Source organism: Acomys minous, assembly GCF_964271855.1.
Source record: "Acomys minous genome assembly, chromosome: 3".
Classification (NCBI taxonomy): domain Eukaryota; kingdom Metazoa; phylum Chordata; class Mammalia; order Rodentia; family Muridae; genus Acomys; species Acomys minous.
The window spans coordinates 86,474,745-86,496,053 of NC_140485.1; the positions used below are offsets into that span (position 1 = coordinate 86,474,745).

General features: G+C 36.6%; 1 protein-coding gene across 2 annotated transcripts in view; it reads right to left on the reverse strand.

Moving 5' to 3' along the window:
- Positions 1–3,670: 3,670 nt before the first annotated feature.
- Positions 3,671–21,309, reverse strand: part of SIM1 (SIM bHLH transcription factor 1) — a 79,892-nt gene continuing 62,253 nt past the window's right edge. Inside the window, exons 12-13 of one of the 2 annotated variants that reach the window (XM_084776249.1) lie at positions 11,633–12,029; positions 3,671–9,420 (exon numbers count right to left, since the gene is read on the reverse strand). In XM_084776249.1, coding sequence (XP_084632375.1) covers positions 8,690–9,420; positions 11,633–12,029 — 1,128 coding nt within the window. In that variant the 3' untranslated portion in view covers positions 3,671–8,689. The remainder of the gene's footprint in view (positions 9,421–11,632; positions 12,030–21,309) is intronic. The other variant, XM_084776250.1, reaches the window with a different exon arrangement.

Below are 21,309 nucleotides of genomic sequence, written 5' to 3' on the forward strand. Positions count from 1 at the left end.
ACCCATAGGACTCTTCAGGTTATTTTTTTTTTTTTAGAATATATTCCAAAGAAAACAATCAGAATAGCCCTCACCAGAAATGGAGAATATTTATTATGGCTTTGTAGATATTTCCAAGACTTCCTTTAAGGTCTGCTAAGATGGCACGCAAATGAGATTTTCAGGAATTACTCCCTACAGAGGAATCTGACTTGAGGGAGGCTAAAATAGCAGAAATCATTTACAAACTTCCAAATTAGGACTGTTTTATACATCTTCCACCGTGATTCACACTTCATTGGTAAATGCAGCACATAGTAAGGTATAAGGCATATTTATTTTTTTAAAGCCTGAAAATGAATTACAGGAAGTTGACCACAACAGGCTAGATAGGCCACTAAGAGTGCCCAAGTTCTTAGTAACCATTGGCTGCCATGATCACCACAGCAGCCACAGACTAGTCTCCATGATACTCACCACTGCCTGAAGACACCTTATAGGAACTGTCTGTGCTTGTAGGTCAGCCTTCCTCTAAGAAACATTTATGCCATTTCTTTTCTTACCTAAAGCACATGTACTGTGGTAGCTATCACAGCCACTTAAGATCTGACTGTAGAATACCCTCAAAACCAAGTATGGGTGCTGCAGCAATGGCTCAGTTGGAAAAACAAAACAAAACAAAAAACTATTGTCTTAAAAACATAAAGACCTGAGTTTGATCCTCAGCATCCACATAAAAGCTGGGCATGCTGGTGCTCATTTGTACTCCATTTGGGGAGGTGGAGACAGGAGGAATTCTAGAACTCTCTGGTCAGCCTAATGACCACCTAAAAATACCCTGACGAAGATGAGGTGGGTGGCTCCTGAAGAATGATGCCCAAGGAAGTCCTCTGGACAAAAGATACTCAAAGATGCTCACAGACACATATGAATGCACATGCACACACACACACACACACACACACACACACACACACACACACACACACACACATGCAGAGAGGTGGGGGACAATGCATCTGTTGCTGACGTATCCTAGTTCTTGAATGGGTGAGCTTTGGTTGGATTTTTAAAGATTTTTTTAAAAAATATTTTCAATTATGCATATAATTGTGTGCCTAACTTTGGGGTTGTGTACATGAGTGCAGGTGCCTGAGGAAGCCAGAAGAGGACATTAGATGGAAATAGAGTTAGAAAACAGTTGTGAACTGTACTACTTAGGTGCTAGAACCTATGAACTTGGGAACTCTGCAAGAGAAGGAATTTAACCACTGATTCATTTCTCCTCAGTTGGATTTCTCTCTCTCTCTCTCTCTCTCTCTCTCTCTCTCTCTCTCTCTCTCTCTCTCTCTCTCTCTCTCTCTCTGTCTCTCTCTCTCTCTGTCTCTGTCTGTCTCTCTCTGTCTGTCTGTCTCTCTCTGTCTGTCTGTCTCTGTCTGTCTCTGTCTCTCTCTCTCTCTCTCTCTCTCTCTCTCTCTCTCTCTCTCTCTCTCTCTCTCTCTCTCTCTGTCCCAATTTGTCAAGGGTTTCTCCATGCAGTTCTGGCTATCATAAAACTCACTTTGTGGACCAGGCTGGCCTCGAACTCAGAAATCTGTCTGTCACAGCCTCCCAAGTGCTAGGACTGTGGAATTGACAGCATTCGTCACTACCTCCCAGCTTTGGTTGGATTTTTAATCCCAAGATAAAGGAAAGCTTTCCATGAAACAAAACCAAATCATTAGTGGCAATCATGAAAGGTCATACTTATGTTTCAGTTCGTAACCTGAAAGTGTACAATGCCTAACTACTACTTAAGTTAATTATATTTTATTAGTTGTAAATGTCTTCTTCTGGGTGGAGGCAGAAGTCTGGGCAGAGTTCAGGAAGGTATTCCCTTGAATACACAAGAATGTGCTTGGTGTGAAAACCTTCCTTGGTAGCAATGACCACAGCCAGGTGGTAGTTTCAATTTGGGCCATGGGATGGGAAAGAGGATATTCCATTTTATAATTATTTAAAGAACATTTTCTTCAAAGCAATGAGGAAAAAAAGTTATGTGAGTGCTTTTTATGTTCATAATACCCTACAATGAGAAAGTATATTGGTCTCTATTTTACCATGTCCCCTGAAGTCCTGTGAGTTAAAAGAGCTTGTTGTCCAGCTTGGCTTTATTTGGGAAATGACTCTATTAAAGAGGTAGGGGTCTACAAGGAAGTTTTGAGGTCACCAGAAGGCATGCCCTCAACTCCAGGCAGGATGTGCTGCCTTACTGAGGCCCCAAATCAGTGGCGCTAAATGATTGCATACTGAAACCAAGAGGAAACTAAAATAAATTTTCTCTTTATAATCTCATTGTCTCAGATGTTTGCTATTGTGGCATAAAGCTAATATAATATTCAAAAAATATTATGAGTTAACTTGGAAATGCAGTTATTTTTATAACTGTGATAGATAAAAATAAATTTATCAGCCGGGTGTGGTGGCACAGGCCTTTAATCCCAGCACTTGGGAGGCAGAGGTAGGCAGATCTCTGTGCGTTCGAAGCCAACCTGGTCTACAAAGAGAGTTCCAGGACAGCTAGGGCTATTACACAGAGAAACCCTGTCTCAAAAACCAAATAAGTAAATAAATAAGAATTTATTGTCTCAGTCAAAAACACTAAAACAAGTATTTTTTTTAACCATGTTTGAAAATATCTGATAAATGCTGCAATAGTGATAAGATATTGATAATGGTGGTACTCTGATATCTTACCAAGCTTGGGTTTTTTAAATGCAAAATGCAAACATCATTCCCACTGAATTAAAAGAATACTGTTTATATTTGTTGAACTGGCCAATAACAGCTTTTGAAACATACTATTACAAATCCTAAGTTTGGGGAGCTAAAACAAGAAAACTATGGGGGGAACAAAAGTGCTCAAGAATTAACTAGGAAAAATGCTTCTTTGTTTTTAACTCCTAGTTTTGATTTTGTAAAGTCCTTGAGATGCCAAAACAAAAATTATACAGATATGATTTTTCATGTGCTTTTGAATGACCACAGACAAAATCATCTCAACAGTATGGGTTTTCTTTTCCCTTAGGCATTAAAGAAGAAACCTGTGACTTTGAATGTTATACTTAGAAAAACAGAATATGAAGTCTTGCTGATGCACAGGTCCTGCACCAGATGGGTCCTAGAGTTTCAGGAGAAGTGGACGCAAGTCCCCATGCCTAGTTCAGCAGTTTCCAATTGATAACCACTTGCAAATGAAAACTTAGTTTTTTCCAAGAGAGTCTCACCAGGGAAAGAAAGTACTCTGAAGGGCAGGCCTGATGCCCAGCAATAGATGAATTTGATGGCATCTTTATAGGTTCTGTTGTTGTTGTTGTTGTTGTTTTGTTCTTTTGGTTTAGTTTTGCCACCCTCCATATCATAGGTCCTTTGTATATATGTTACAGCTTCCTGCTTTGGGTTTTTATGAGATTCATTTCCTGAGTGTATGAATGTGTATGTCTCTTTATCTATGTGCAATTCTTGGGCTTTTGCTTTGTTTCTTGTTTGTTTGTTTGTTTGTTTTTCCACATTCTGTTTTGTTTGGTTTTCATTTATATTATTTTATTTTATTATCACTCCTTAGATGCCTGTTTCTTCTCTAATGAGAGATAGAAAGTATATGGATCTAGATGGGAGGTAATGTGGAGAGGAACTGAGAGGAAGTCAGGGGAGGCATAATCAGAATATATTGTATAAAAATTACTTCTAATAAAAGAAAAAAGGAAGTTCTTCTGAAGACATCTTGAGGACCCACTAAGAAGCTGCACTCTGAGTGGAATAAGCACAGTATGTGCGTACGCTTCTGTTCTGGTGTTTGTGACATGGTGTATTTGCAGTATTGCCCAACCCAACCAAATTCAGAGCTAACATGGCTATCATTTCTGTAGATTATTAGTCTGGCTGACAAATCAGTTTTGCCCTGTAAAGATTCTTCTTTTAATGAATAATTCAGACTCAAACTGCATATTGGTAACTATATTTTTAAACCAAAAATTCCTCACATAATAAATACATTTTATGCACATTAACTTCAATTTTACTTCAGAAAGCTATTTACAATATAAATAATTATAAATGTGGACACTTTGCAAGATATCATTGACATAGCTATTATTTTCTACTTTACATTCCAAAGTAAAAGTTCAGATTACAAGTTTATAGTACAATATCACTAAAAACTATACATTGCAAGAGGATATTTTGAACCACCATCTTCTCTCACAAATATAATCCCTTTTTATAGCATGTTAGTCAAAAAAACAAGCATAAAATATTTTACTTTTCTTGAAGTGCCTCTTCTTTTTTTGAAATCTGTTCATTTGAAAAGAAGTTACAATTATTGTAAAAACATTGTCCATGCCAATTTCATTTCTTTTGAAGTGTAAATGCGTCATAATTATTGGGTAAGAAATGATTAGATGTGTCTAAGATTAGCATATTAGGACAAATTTCTCTTACCTAGTTTATGAAGGCAAGTTCACACAGCAAACCCCAGTAAGTAAAACTACAGGCTTAGTTTAAAATTAGCAATTGCAATTTCTTGTGCGAATCATCATACATTCACATTGCATATAGTACACTTTTAAATCCTCAAAGTAAGATAAAAGTCTGTGTCTGTCTGTGTGTGTGTGTGTGTGTGTGTGTGTGTGTGTGTGTGTGTGTGTGTACTTTCTTCACACAGTCTTAGAGAAGGAACTTGGAACAAATGTCTCTATGGAATTGTCATCTTACCTTTTGAATTTAAGCACTACCCGTACAACCTTTGTGCACAAGAAATAAGTACCACACAAAACTTTCCCCAAAGAACATTTTCAATTTATGATACACTTGCATGTATCCACAGCTGTTCTGTCAGCCACTTAAATTTTAGAATGTCTTATTCACGATGTATTTTCACAGTAAGAGCTAGCCAACATATTTTACCTACAGTGAAAACCTTATTCACAAAAATCTGACATTCACATGAATGCTCAATTACTTATTTGGAGGACTTACATTCTTTAAGTCAATCAGAAAACTGAATGTCTACATCTATCATTTGAGTAAAGTAAGAAGCCAAATCCAGACATTCAAATTTTTTAACAAGAAGGACTGCATCACAATGTAAGCAAGATTCCCAGTCAAGTACTCAGTTTTCACTCTGTCATTTCCAATTACTACCAGTACTAATAGATCATACGAATAGTTTAGTCATTAGCTGGTTTTGAGCGAGAGAAACAGAGAGAGAAAGAGCAAGAGTCAGAATGATAAAATAGCAAGTTTGTATTCAGAATGTTTCCAGCTATATTATCACTTACTTGATCTAGATGTTAGGTGGGGGACCTTTCATTTTATTTTAAAATATCTACTCATATTTTCCAAATAATCTTGTATTAACATTAAACTCCATTTAAAAAAGAAAAGGAAATGGAACATATTATCCTTATTAGGAGTTCCCATTAAATCTTAAGTGGGATTCTCTGCCCAAAGGCAGTATGTGGCAGCAGGGTACAGACAGCATTAAAAAACAGTACTTGCTGGGAACGCTCTAGCCCTATAAACTACAGGAAAAAAAATAGGAGGTTTTCTGTTTAAACACTGAAGGAATTGTTATTACATCCTGTCCAGTTTTGAATGTCCTATCAGTTGTATCATAGTGTCTTGTACAGGCAAGTACAGTTTAGAAAAGCTGCCACATTAGATTTTGCATGTGATGTCAAAAGATTTGTGAGGCTGAAGCACACATAACTGTCTGATCTACAGTGTCTCTGACCTTAAAAATACATCTAAAAGAATACATCAACTATATGACCTCAGTAATAAATTTAACAGAATTTTCCCAGGAAAAATTGGGGAAACATGTATTTCATTTGCCATCCACAGTTTTATATTTTATCTTGGTAAAGCAAGTAAATGAGCATCAGAGATATTCTTGCTATTTCAAGATAGATTGGGCTTTGTAGAGACCAGTGAATTGTATGTAATATAATAGTATAACTAGATGCAACATATTTTTATGAATCTCCAAAGTGATAGAAGGAAAGATGCTTCTCAAGCTTTCCATTTTTAAGAAAAGATAGGAAAATCAAGGATTAAAATGAAGCAAATTTAAGTTAATTTTAGTTGATTAAATTACTGGGTGTGTGTTTATTCTACACCCCATATTTCTAAGACACAAATAACACATTTTTATGGGAAAATATATTCCTGTACAGGACAAAATAATGTAGATTATAAATACATTTCTACATGAACAGTAAGAAGTCACCTAGTTGTAAAAGGTCAATTAACTTGGGGTTATTTATAATAATCAAAGCATTCTGTATGTCTATGAGGCAACATTATAAAACTGCCACTGCAAAATTGAAATATGTTTAATTTAAAGTTAATGTATTTTAAGTGGGTCAATCTAAGTTTGTTAATCAAAATGTAATGTAGATGATTCTGTCTTTCTTTAAAAAAATATTAGCTATGGCATTCTGGGAAGCATTGTTCCTCCTTATCAGGCTTTGTCTGCAGAGGTCACAATTTATTCTTGTTTGAGTTATCTTCCACATAAAAACTCGACTGGAATTCCTTTAGTGGCAAGCTTCTCTCAGAAGGTACCTCTGATGCATTAATGTATACCTAACCAGCAATAGAACCTAGTAGTATAGATTTTCTGCCCAAAATACATATTCATCAGATATTGCATCTGATCTATAGAGTTATGCAAAACCTTCACCATTCTGAAAACCTTCCTCATGTTGAAATTTTATCCAAATCTCCAGATGTTTGTGTTTCTAAAAACAAATTCTCAAAATTGCTTACTCTTTTTCTTATGGAGTTCAGATTTTAATTTTCATTGTCATTTGTATGTTTTGAGATCATATTGAAGTGCATAAACTACTCTCTCACTGCCTTGCACCTGCTTCATTTTCATTGACAACATTGTTCTGTTATACACACGAAGTAGTTGTTTAATTTTATGTAGCCTCTTCTTTCATGTACAAACAATCTAATATTCAACTCTCAATTTATTTTCATATAGACTGTTACCAAAAGATTGTGTTGAGTGATGAAAATGCCATACTAATCCCTGAGTGTCCAGTGCCATGTAATCTTTCCATAATTATCAAGTCCTTCCAGTATTCTCCTCCTTAAATATGGCAAGAGTAACAGGCATGGGAATTCTAAAAAATATTATCTATGAAACTTTTCTAACCATGCACGTCATCTTTCTTTGAATACTAGAGAATAAAGCATTAAATAAATTTTACTATTTTTCCCTCTCTTAAACTTCTATGACCTACATTTGGCTGCATCTAAGAGAAAGTTGATAATAATGCTTCCTGCTTGAAAGAGCCTACATATTTCTTAAGTAACAAAGTATCTAGACTTCTACTAGTGTATAAAAAAAATCCAGAACCACCAGTTTTAACAACTCATGGCAGAGATCTAACTGCTTACAAGATTGCTTTCAGTGTACCAATAAATCACAGAGCCATGGATAAGAGCTGCCTTTCAGGCAAGGTCAGAATTCAGATGTTGGCATACAATTCACTGGACTTCCTACTACGCCACCTGAACATATGAGCAAGTGTGTTGCTTCCATTGTTTAAAAACAGTAAAGAAAGTCAATGATTTCCTGTGGCTTCCTCATGCCCCCTTTGAATCACTTGTGTATCTGCCTAAGTTTTTATCATAGACTTTTTCATGAGGCTGTCCACATACTGACACACTTCATATCAGTGCTTTGGAATGCTTTTAAACACTTATCTTGTTGCCATGTAGTACTTTCGAGATCTTCCTTAGTTTCTTTTGCACTTATCAGCATTTTGTCTGGGCGAAATGGTTTAAGTTTCTGATTTAGTGTATTTTGTATACTAGCCCCCAAAATGTTGGTTACCTATCCTCAACCTTAAAAGTTGCTTGGAGATTATTAAATCCTTCTACTCTTCTCTGCCCTTTTCTTCACTGAGCCACTTAAAATTAAGTAGGCCACATTTTTATGTGTCTTCCAATATTTCAATGCTGTGACTAAGAAATTTCCTTATTGTTGTGTCAATGCAATACTGGTCCCTGTCTAACTCAAAATCAAGGTGGAATATCACTTTTTCCTGATTCCTTGTAATGGATACCAAGTGAAAATGCATTCATGTACTATAGCCAGAACCATTTCTCTAATATATGCCTGAATCAAATGAGTGAACTGGTTTGAAACCATAATAAAGAAATCAGTTTACAAGATATATCCCTCTCTTCCTTAGTTATTTTGGGAACTGGTATTTCTTTAAGAAGCTTTATGTGCTAGGCAAGGAAATGTAACCATTCTGTGTATTTATGCATGAGAAGTGTACATAGCAGTTTGTGAACATCATTTGATTTGTGTATATAAATTTTACTAGATTGTCACAACACAGTGGTTTCATTCATCAGCCCTTCTATGTGGTATATATGTATATATGCTTAATTTGCATTTGTATTTTTTAATTCAAACATATCTATTATGATTCCTCTATAATATGTGGACAAATCATTTTAGCTTATTTATCTTTGTATAGCTCTGAATGTTTTCTGTTTTCTAATTTCACAGGAATTCATGTCAAATAGCCAGAAATTTGAATTTAAACTTTCTAACAATCTGTGGCATGTTAAATGCTGCTAATGGGGTATTAAACTATAAATATGTTTCAGAGACCCTTGAAGAACAAAATATTTTATAAAAACATCAACTTCCATTGGTTATTATAACAGACGTTCCCTTGTGACCTTGTGCTGGGTCTGGCTGCATCCTTAAATGGGAAGTTACATCAAAATGTGAGCCATTACAGCCCAAGGAATAGTTTCTAATAGTCTCACTGTCATATAAATGCTCCAGGGCATATCCAGTTAATGTATAGGCATGCTTATCAAAATACTGCCTGTGGGAGCCAAAGCAGTTTGGAGAGATGGCAGGATGGTCTCCTGCTGTCTGATGAGGAGACATATCTGAATGTAGGTAGTCTTTAGCCAAGATTAAACCGGACTTTGTAATGCGATCAGAACTGGGACTACTTATCCGAGACAGTGCAGTGGGGCTGTTGTCATAGTCATTTTCATGAGGGCTGAGCATCTTTCCCTCTCTCTGCTGGGCATGGTCACATGGTGAAGTGCTGGCAAGAGCAGAGCTGTGGCAGACTTCACCTGCTGGTGGGGCCTGTTGATAGTTTGCAAAACAGAGGGAGTGTTTTTTTCCAGCTCCATTAATAGAAGCCAGTTGATCTGGAGGGGCTTTCCTTAGCTGTAATCTGTTCTCTTCTTCTTTAATCATCTGCTGGGTGGCTCTTATGAGAGTTTCAATTTTGCTAGGCTCGTGCGGGCTATTTTGATACTGTTCGGTGCGGAATCGGTCACCTGATTCACTGGCTGACCCAGGGTCTGGAGAGCTGACCACGCTGTCTTCGTCCCAGTGACCTCGACCTACATCACAAAAAGTAAAAGTAAGTAGTGTCAAAATTCACATACACAAACACAAGTGTATTTCTTTCCTACAAAAAAAAAATGCTTACATTTTTCATTTTAATGCAATATTGGAAATAGAAACAGGCCTATAGGACAAAACATTGACATTTTTATTTGAATTCAGATATATCTTGTCTTCATATGTATCAGTGGGTTTTAATTGCATATAACATTTATAAAAAGTCTCTTGGAAGATAAACCTCACAAGTTGAGATTGCCAATTAGTGAAACAGTAAAATGTATTCATATTTTTCCATGTGTATACATTATTGGACCTATACCTCTACAAATACCATGAAGAAGATGAATACAATTTGATTTGTGCTATTTTCTAGAGCACTGTCATCTTATATGGGTACATGGAAAATGTTTTTAGTTTAGTTTAAGAAGACAATTGTATAATCTGAATTATTATATCTTAAATAAGTCACTGAAATTTTTTATAATTCTCGGTTTGTTGTAAATGAGATTGCACAAAAGTTAAGTAGGATTACACTAAATGTTATTTTTTAGAAAATTAGGAGTTAATAAAAATGTTTGTATATAAGCACATGTATGGACAGATAATATAGCTATGTTGTCATAATAAAAATATAAATATGTTGTTATCAATAGTAGGGTAAGCACAATAGCTTCAGAGATAACAATGAAAACTCTGGTTATTTCTGAAACAGAAATGGAGCTACTCATTTCTGAAACAAGGTCTTGAATAAATAAATATTAGCATTTTATAACAACTTGTTCTGAATGAAGGAGGCAAGTCTAACACTGACAAGTAATGCATGCAAAATATATTTTATAAGCTTAATTATCCTTAGTCTTAAATAAATATAAAAGTCAAAAAAAAAAAAAAGAAGGAAGGGACATATGAGCGAATGCTGCAGAAGAGCTGTGTAGCACACAGACCATTACTTCCTTCTTTTCTTGTTTTATTTCTAACATTTTTTTCTAGATCATATAGGTTAAGACAGAATTTTGCTTCTCACCTTTATCTGGCAAGTAATTGCCCTTTGCCCTAGGTTTCCATTACCAGACTACCGAAATGTTTCTTGGTTCATAACAGATTGTTTACTCAAAGGAAAAGCAGAAAAATAAAAGGCAACGATAGAAAAAGGTTAAAATTGCTTATAGAAGTAACTGCAATGGGGACTTTGTGTAAGGGAACATGATCTAGCACACTTCTCATGTTAAGAGCAGGGAGAGTGTTAAAAGGGCCTTTATATAGAGATATGATAGATATTGATTTTCATTCAGAATTTTAAACTCATCAAGATAGGAAAGATCTTTTCTTCAAGTTTGCCAAATACAAATAGCCACATCGCTGTTAATGTAACACTTATATAATTCCTTATTGTTTTGTGGTTCTTCCTGCTATATGTAGTTTATTTTATTTATGTGTAATAATATAAATATATATAAAAGAAATATAATAAAAATAGATAGATAGATAGATAGATAGATAGACAGATAAAAAGGGCCTTCATAATGTCACCGACTTTTAATAAAATGGGGAGATTATCAAAGACCCACCTAGACCCACATTTAGAATGATCATGATAGACTCTTATCTCATTTTCTTTGAATAAAGTAATTACTAATGTAATTTACTTTGGAATTTACAGAATAATTTAGTTTGAAGAAAGGATTACCAATTATCAAAGCTTTAACACTAGTGTCCATTTCTCTGGGCTAGTGAAACTGTGCAACTATCCCAAGGTGAAATTCCTGGTAGCTTCTTTTTCAACCTAGTGTTTTGGTTGTCATAGTGATAGGAGGCAGGTACTTGTGCATGATTCCCAGAGAAGCTAAACATCTATTAGCAAAGCCATAGTCCACTAAACAAAGACTGTCCTTTCCAACATAAGAATAGTGCTTTCATGGATAAACAGCTGCTGTGTGACCATAATGAGAATGACACTGCAAAAATCTAAATATGACTACAAATTCAATAGATTTATAAATATTGATTCTTCATTTCTATTCTTTATGGCTTTTAAAATGGGAAATGGTTTTATTTTTCTCTTCTGTCATAAATGTGTTAAACCTACCAAATAAATACACTTTGCTGAATGGACTTAGCTTTTAAAATCCCACTGGTAGAAAACCACTGGGTTCAGTTCCTCCAGTGTACAGCCTCCTGCTGAGAATCTGCTGTCCTTTAAACTCTTACCGTGGATTCTGTGAACAGAGGTGATATGAGGCATGCTGTTTTCATAGGCTTCTCTGCTCTCCGGGGAGGCCTTTGTAAGTGGCAAGGCTGCTCGAGAGCCCCACCAGGGATCTCTCCCGGCCGGTGGTGCTCCCAAGAAGTACCTGCCTGCCTCGCAGCGGCCTCCTTCACAGGCTTGGGTATGGAAGTGCCTGTCCTCCACCAGCCTGTGGTCCAGAGCAAAGCCATAACAGAGCGAACTGCGATCTGAGAACTGCCTGTAAGCACAGGACACTTCGTGCTGAGAGCCAGGCCTCTCTGGATCCAGGAGCTGTGGGGAGGCAGTATCTGTCAGGGGACTTCCACCCCACTGGCTGTCATGGTCAGATTCTGATCTTTCAGTGTGGAATCCCGAATACTGAAACCAAAAGGGCAAGGGACAACATCAATAATAAATAAATTAGCTAAACAAAAACAGCCTTCATTTTACATGTACCGGAGTAACATAGGCCTGAGGCAGCCAAAATAAGACTTACTGTATCATTAAGGTTCCCATTAACTTTGAGCAATTTAATTAGCTAATATCCATACAGAAAATCCTCCTGGCTGCTGGAAGAGATAAAAATAATAGCAAACAGTCCCAGACAATGAATGAAGTGATTTACCCCAGGTAGTTCTAATAACCCTTCAGTACAATGTGAGTGTCCCCAGTGGTATGGAAAAGGATGCTAAGGCACAGAGTAAAATAATTGGCCACGACTACAAGGGGGGACTGAATAACAAAATCAAGAATCAAAGACAAACTCCTCACCATCATCCAAACAGACTTGCCTAAATAAGAGTCCAAGAAAGTTTCCTATTTTATATCAGTTTGCTTTTTATGTTTCTTCTTAGAAAAAAACAAGATTAAAAACTAAAGCTTAGCCAGGCTTAGTGGCACACGCCTTTAATCCCAGCACTTAGGAGACAGAGGCAGGGGGATCGCTGTGAGTTTGAGGCCAGCCTGGTCTACAAAGCGATTCCAGGACAACTAAAGCTACACAGAGAGACCCTGTCTAGAAAAACAAAAACAAAAACAAAACAAAAAAATCTAAAGCTTAAGGTACCAGTGTTTTGAGCCTTAATGTTTTTGTTAAATTTTGTTTGTTTTTCATTATTAATTGTATAAGGGAATGAATGTAGGTATATGGATGTGAGTATGAGAGCCCACACAGGCCAGAGGCCGTAAATCCCCACTGCAACTGGAGTTACAGGTGGTTATAAGTCACATAGTATGGGTATTGAGGATTGAACTACAGTCATCAAGTGCAATATCAGCTGTTGACCAATCAGCCCTTTCTCCAGCCCCTGGAAATTTTGGGCTAAACTGTCAACTCTGAAATTTGTGCTAGGCGCCGCGTGAGTACAAGGCAAAATAGTTACTAAATGCTTCCCTAGCTCGAGTGCAATGTAACTTTGAAAGCCTTGCTTTATGTAAGCTATTCTGTTCAGTTATGCTTCTGAAGCTCAGTTACACATAGAATCTTATGGGAGGAATACAGGCCATTTATCATTGTTGGAATTCTGCTGCTCACCTTCTCGAAACTCTGTCATCAGGTGTTAAAAGCAAAATGTAGAATTTGAGTCAGCAGGATAAAAATTGAATCAGTAAAAGCATTTGCTGCCTAGAACTGAGTCCAACCCCCAAATTCCATAGGAGAAAAAGAGAAACAATTCCTACATGTTGTCTTTCTGACCGCCACATGAGCATGGCGGTATACATGCAATTTTGGCATATGCACATCCACACTCACACATTCATATTATACCTATACACATAGGTGTACACAAATATACATGCAATAATAACACATATTAGAAGTCCCCTCAGTCACAGTCATAGGGGAGGGGAATAAGGGGAAAATGGAAGGGAGGGAGGAATGGGAGGATACAAGGAATGGGATAACCATTGAGATATAATAAGAATAAATTAAAATAAATAAAAAAAGAAACAAAGCATGATCACAGACCTCCCAAGAAGCTGTGCTCAATTTCAGAATCTCCTATGCCACTAAAATTGGTAATATATTAGCATTCATGGCACTGGAAGATATTCTGCATGCTACCAAAGGAGAAAGGTAATCATTTACCCTGCAACAAACCATGGGAAATACAACTGTGATCTGCCTACAAGATATGCTGGTGTAAGATGTAGTGGCACAAGAGTGGCAAAAAAGTTATAGGAGTAACAAACCACTCTTTGGATTTAAGGCCCATTACATGAGAAGGAACCCAAGCCTGATGATGCTAGGGTAGTTAAGAGCTTGAAACTTTGTGGGCCATGGACGTAGGGGAAAACCAAGCACTATGTTTTGCAAACATAGCAAGAAAAAGTGATGCCTGATAATATTCACTATATCCATAGATTAATGTCTCACTCTGCCATCATCAAAGAAGCTTCTTGAAGTAGATGGAAACTATCATGAAAATACAGAACTGGACAATGTGCAGAGAACAAGTGACTTTGGAGCACTCAATCCTACATGGGATGTGTTCACTACACTGTTCCCTTCAAGGCTCAGGTATCTATGAAGAAAAGGGTATGTAAAAACTATCAGAGTCAAAGGTAATGGATGGCCCAAAGGAAACAGCATCTTCCAGAGGACTGAAACAAACCCTCAGAGACTGTGGCAACATACACAGGGCCTACAAAGGTTCAAGCCAGACAGGGTCCCAGTACTGAAAAGAGAAAGTGGACATGGGCTCCTACCCCTAACCAAGAAACTATATGCAACTGACACCTGCTTGTCTCCAATTCAGCTATGTTAACTATGCTTAAGGATGGGCCCCATGCCCAGGAGTAGTTGGTGAACACAAAATAAGCTCAATGGTATTTTTGTAGACCTTTTGTCTCATATTACTTTGTTTGAGTATTTTTTTCCATTTTTTTCTCCTTTATTAATTTATTCTTGTTACATCTCAATGGTTATCCCATCCCTTGTATCCTCCCATTCTTCCCTCCCTTCCATTTTCCCCTTATTCCCCTCCCTTATGACTGTTCCTGAGGGGGATTTCCTCCCCCTGTATATGTTCATAGGATATCAAGTCTCTTCTTGGTAACCTGCTGCCCTTCCTCTGAGTGCCACCAGGTCTCCCCCTCCAGGGGACATGGTCAAAGGTGAGGCACCAGAGTATGTGAGAAAGTAATATCCCACTCTCCACTCTACTGTGGAGAATGTTCTGTCCATTGTCTAGATCTGGGTAGGGGTTTAAGGTTTACTGCCCGTATTGTCCTTGGCTGGTACCTTAGTTTGAGCGGGACCCCTGTGCCCAAATCTGAGTATATTTTTAATCTTATTGATTTGCTTGTATATTTTGGCTTGCATTTTTGGAGTGTGTGTGTGTGTGTGTGTGTGTGTGTGTGTGTGTGTGTGTGATTGTGTGTTTCTTGTTTTCTTTGTTTTTGTTCCTTTTTTAAAGAAAGAGAAAGAAAAGGCCTGGAATTGTGTAAGTGGAGAGGTAGAAAGGGCCTCAGAGGAGTTGGGAGATAGGAAAAGTATGATGATAATATATGAAAATTTTATTTTAAGTTAAAATAAATAAAAGAAAATATTTTTAAAACTCATAAAGTGGTAATAATTTCTGCCAGTTAAGGATTCCCTAGTACCAAACATGATTTAGCTAGGAGAGTTTATCTGTTATGATAATTTGAGAACTTGCTATTTGTTTAATACTGCTCCAAAGCTTTCATTGTGTTTTCAAAGAACATAGATACTTCATGGTCTATCTGCTCTTAAAACCTGTACTCCAATGTTTACTGCATGTATTGTCCTTATTTGGTGTAGTAGTTTGAGTAGAACCCCCTGGTTCCAGATCCACCCAATACATGCAATAAACATTGAACCCCTACTCAGATCTAGCCAATGGACAGGACATTTTCCACCGTTATGTGGGGAATGAGAACTGATTCTAACATGACTCTGGTGCCCCATATTTGACCCTTTCCCCTTGCTGTGAAGACCTGGTAGCAGTCAGAGAAAAGATAAGCAGGCTACCAAGAAGAGACTTGATAGATAGCCTATGACCATATAGTGGGGGAGGAGGCCCCCTTGGTCATAGACCTAGCGAACAGGGAGTAGGGTGAAAGTGGTAGGGAGGGAGGAACGGGTGGATACAAGTGAGGGGAAAACAATTTAGATGTAATCTGAATAAATTAATTAAACAATAAAAAAATTGTAAACCTGTACTCCAAAGTACAATTTTATACTTGAAGTCAATCACTGTTATGAAAAAATGGAGATAGTTCAGTGCATAAAGTGCTTTTCATACAAGGGGACCTCAGTTAGGATCCCTAGAACTTATGTAAAACTAGACATGAAGTAGTGTATATCTGTTATCCCAGTGCACACAGAAATAAACAAGACTCTGTCTTAAACAAGGTAAGAGAAAGGTATAAACCAACAGCCAAGAGTGCCCTCTTATCCCACATGTATTCAATGTGATGCATGTACCTGCATATACATCTGAACATGAACACACAAACACACACACACACACACACACACACACACACACACACACACACACACAAGCAAATGAAAAAAAAAGAATAGAAAGAGATGAGAGAAAACATGAACCAATGTTGAATCCAATGTTAAGATGCTGAAAGCGAGTCTGTAGTATACTTTCTCTCAGCCTACAAGGAGAATAGTGATTCATGAGAAAGGAATCTGGGCTCCACTACCTTTGTCATTAGTTGGTTGAACAATAACCTGTGCTGAGTCTTTCACAAGGTAAAGCGAATGCTTCACCCTGAGCATGACTTTTCCCACCTGAATACAAGGAGAAATTCTACCCAGAGTGCTTGGGAAGAGAGGTAAAGCACCTCAGTTTGAACAACCAAAAACTATGTTAGTAAGAGTCATATGAAAAGGACAAATCTGAATGCAAATTTCAAGGTCAAGAATTCCAATAGTTAGGAATGGTCATTCTAATTATTATTTCAATTATTTCCCAAGTTCTCAATACAATCTTTCAGCATTTTCCATTACGAAAAAATAAAAATAAAAACTTGTCTCCCTGCAGGACTGTAGGTGGAAGACACCAATGTACCTTGAATTCTAATCACTACCTCACAACTCCCACCTGGCAAAAGCCTTTTCTTCCAGTCACACCAGCCTCTTTCCACAAGATAGCAACTTCTCTTTCAGTAGAGCAAAGTTAACACATTCTGGTCCTCCTGAGTGGGGAACTGAATACTACATCTGTGTCTCCTTCAGCAATGCTTGCCTCAGAAAGACTCAGACATGTGTGTCGTTCCAAGCTAAGAGTTACCCAGGCATCACTTGTTTTTTATAAAAGTATAAACTAGACCTATTTTTAAAGTACTCCAGTCAAGACTTCTGAGCCCTGTTGAGTGGAAAAAGCTTTCCCTGAGTGTATATGGGAAAGTAATGTCACAGCAGAGTAAAGTCTGTGAATTGCTCATGAAGAAAATCCTACAGGAGGCAACCCAGCCAGCCATACATGAGGTACATATTTCAATAACACCTGAAAAGATTCTGAAGGGCAGCCTCTTGTCAATAACCTGGAAACCACAATAATAAAGACACTGTCCTGAGACATTTAAGCAGGCAGAGTTTAAACTGCTTTGAAACTACAGACCAAGTCTAGTTATAAATGTTTGCTTTTTAAGGAAAACGTGTGAACTTGTACCAGCACACAAAAAATAAAACTCTGATCTATAGTTAGTCGTTTTGGTTTATAGGTGTGTGTGTGTGTGTGTGTGTGTGTGTGTGTGTGTGTGTGTGTGTGTGTTGCTTTGTTTTGTGAGATAGCATTTCACTGTATATCCCCTAAAGACCTAGAACTCACTATGTAAGTCAGACTGGTCATTAACTCACAGAGATCTGCCTGCCTCTACCTTCCTAGTGCTGGGATTAATGGCTTGCATTTCCATTCCTAGCAATAATTACTTCTTAAAATTAACTGAACTCAATATAAACACTGCTGTGAATACTAAAACTCCATTGTTGGATTTGAATTTTTTTTAATTTTTGAACTCTTTATTTTTTTTATTATATTATAGTAACATCATTTCTCCTTCCTACCCCCACCTTGCTTTATATCAAATTCATGGCCTCTGGACTCTTTTTCTTTAATTGTTGTTACACACACACACAAACACCACTCTTAAATTTATAAGCACAACCTGCTCAGCTCATACAGTTTTATTTGTATGTATATGATTTCATGGCTGACCACTTTGTATTGGTTATTTGAAATATTTCAAGTGTTATTATATATTTGGGGGAAACCAGCAAACAGAAAAAAAGAAAGACAGCCATTGACTACAATGAGCTCAGAGTAGAGAGTGAGTACTTGCAGAGGAAAGCTCAGTTCTCCTTTAGTTTTCCTTTTCCATTTATTACATTTACAAGGGCTTGGGCAGATTATTTAATTTCTGTTAACAAGAAAAGGGACATGATAGCAGTAATCTAAGGCTGAATAAGAGGCACATAATGAGAGGGGCATTAGGTGGAGAGGAAAGACTTGTTTCCTCACTCCTTCCTACTGTAACTTCCGTGGTAACCTTGGCCAAATACAAAAAACAGAAAATGTAAGACATCAATCTAAGTTGAATTAAATAACATCAACCAATATCTAGAGCCACACATATACACACATGGGTGCACATGCAACCAAATGCTAACTGGAATTAGGAACCCAATTTTTTAACATTTAGAAATGAACCAAAAATACCTACTACATGGCTGGGGTGTAGTTTACTGGCACCTTGGGAAGCTGAACTCCATAGCCGCTAAGTGATAACTTGCTATTCCTTTCTTTCCCCTAGCCCTTTGAAACTGTCATTTTTACCTTCTATCTCTATGAATTTGACAATTATAGGTGTCTCAAACATGTCTTTTTGTGACTGACTTATTTTAGCAAAGTGTCCTCAGGTTTATACATAGTGTAGAATGCATCATAATTTACCTACATTTTTAATTTGAATAATGATTGATTGTTTATATTTTTACCTCTCCTTTCATTTGCTAATGACTTGGCCAGTTTCCACTTTTGGTGTGGTGCTATAATAAACATTTGTATACAGAGATCTCTGATTAAGGCTCAATAACTCTTATACATATTTGGATGAGCCTTGTGAGCAAAAGTCGGACTGCTGAATTATATGAAAATTCTGCATCTCATTTTTTAACAAACTGCCATGCTACTTTCCAAAAAAGCTACACACATTCTGTGTTCTTGCTAATACTACACACATGAAAGTCCTAACTTCCCTATGCACTCATCAACACTTGCCACCTCCTCTGTGTGTGTATATGTGCACATGCACGGTCATGTATTTCTCATAGCCATTGTCATGAATGTACAGGTTGTATTTAACTGAGATTTTTACTAGCATTTCTGTAACATTGGTTGTCTTGAGCCTTTTCATGAATGTATTGATCACTGTATCTCTTCTTGGAAGAAATATCTATTCAATTCCTTTGTCTATTTATATGATTGCTTGGTTTTTGTTATGGAGTTCTTGTAGCAGCTTTTTTTTCCTCTTTCTTTAATTTTTTGTTTTCTGAAATCCAGGCAATCATTTTATGACTGAGCTGTATCCATTATCTAGCTCTAATTTAAATAGACAAAATAAAAAAAAAACTAAAAGTCTTCAGACCATGAACAGATACATGAAATGTAGTATATCTCGACCACGAAACATTATTCAGCAATAAAAGGGAATGAAGTTTTAATACATATAATAATGTTGATGGAGCTCTAAAGACTTATGCTTGGAGCAGAGAGAGTCAACCTTAGGGGGTTGTATAATTCCAATTATACATCATTCTTTGGTTATTATTTTATTTTCTCAAAACTAGAGATTGAATCCTGGGTTTTGTGAATGACAGAATCTATGTCTCCAGCCCTCTTTTTTTTAATTATTATTTGGTAATTTTTATTATAATTTATTTACATTACATCTTGATTGTAATCCCCCTGCTCTTACCTTCCCATTCCCACCCTCCCTCCCTCTTCTGCCCTATTCCCCTCTGGCCTTTCCCCCACCATCTGAGGACAGCCTATCAGGTCTCATCTGGATAGCATGCATTCCTTTGTTTTTGTTTGTTTGTTTTTTAAAGACAGTTCTTATTATGTTGCCTGTTTTGGCTTGAGCGTACTTTCTAGCCCAAGCAGGTTCTGACATTCAAGCTTCCTCTTTCAGCCTCCTAAACAGTTGAGGTTACAGGTCTGAGATGTTAGTTACAGCTATATAACATACTTGATGGCAAGATTTGAAGTAGATACAAAATATAGGTGCTTGTTAAGGTTTGAGAAGAAAACTAGGTACAGAAGAAAAATCACTGTGACTATTAAAGGTAAACTTGTAAGATCATTGTGGAGTGAAATGACTTGGCAATAATGTAATATCATAGTTATGATAATGCACTACAGTAGAGTGAGATTTACCACTACAAGTATGTGTGATAATTCTGCTAAATTATCCACAAATTAAAATTTTTATCAATTGCATGCTTCAATTTCACATGAACTTATATTTGTATCAAAATTAAATTTTAATTAAAATGGCAATAAAATCAGTAAATTATAAATAGACATATTATAAAGCATTCAATAACTAATATAAAATAATATGACAGTGTTGAGAAAAATATATCAATGATGACAATAAGTTTAAATCAGATTAAATTACGAATAAGAAGAAATGAGATTTTTATCTTATTCACAGAACAAAAAATCAATCTGTGATGATGATAGCCAGTATTTCAAGTGCTGAGAACATAATGCCTGTTGGACAAATGTAAGGATCTAAATTCAAATCAGCAGAACTGATATAAAAGCTGGGCCTGGGCCTATATACCTGTAAGTCACTGCAACTTGTTGACCATCAGCCTAGCTCCTGGTTCAATGAAAGACCCTATTCCAAGAAAATAAGAAGGAGAAAGAGAACAAGACAACCAAATCACCACTGAGACTTTCTGGTGGCCCTGGGCATGTACACACACATGTGCAAATACATGAGCCACACACTACACACACCTCTCTTAACACACAAATAATACAAAAAAGATGGTGTGTTTCAAAGTCTGAAAGTAAAGAGGTACAACACAAGTAAGGCCAGTGTAAACCAAAAGTCGAGAACTGGGATCTTACTGATGTATAAATTGGCTTAAAAAAATCAAATGAAACAAAATAGGTCTTAAAGCCATTACTCATAAAGAAAAAAAATACTGTGATCTACTATCTAACATACCAGTTTTTTCCATATGAAGCAGAAATTGGAGGTGATGTGAGAAGAAACTCAAAGAGGTGTTTCATACTGGGAGACCAACACACCACTCTCAGAATAAGACAAATACATTTAAAATATAAGGAAGACTAAAACTCAAAACTAAGCAGTTAAAGTTCATAGCTGCGTGTCAAACCTAACATAGCACCAATTGTATTTGTAAAATATTAGAAGTCACCCAAATGTTGAAACACAAAACATCAGCTTAATAAACAACATATATGCATAACAAAGAGGCAGACAGCTGTTTTTAACAAGGGAATACACAGGAGAGAAAATAAGAATCTAATATATATTGCATATATATTACATTTCATGTAAATATGTGAGAAGCAAAACATATACAGTCTAACTTTTGCATAAAAAACACAATATGTATAAAGCAAAGAACAAGCGA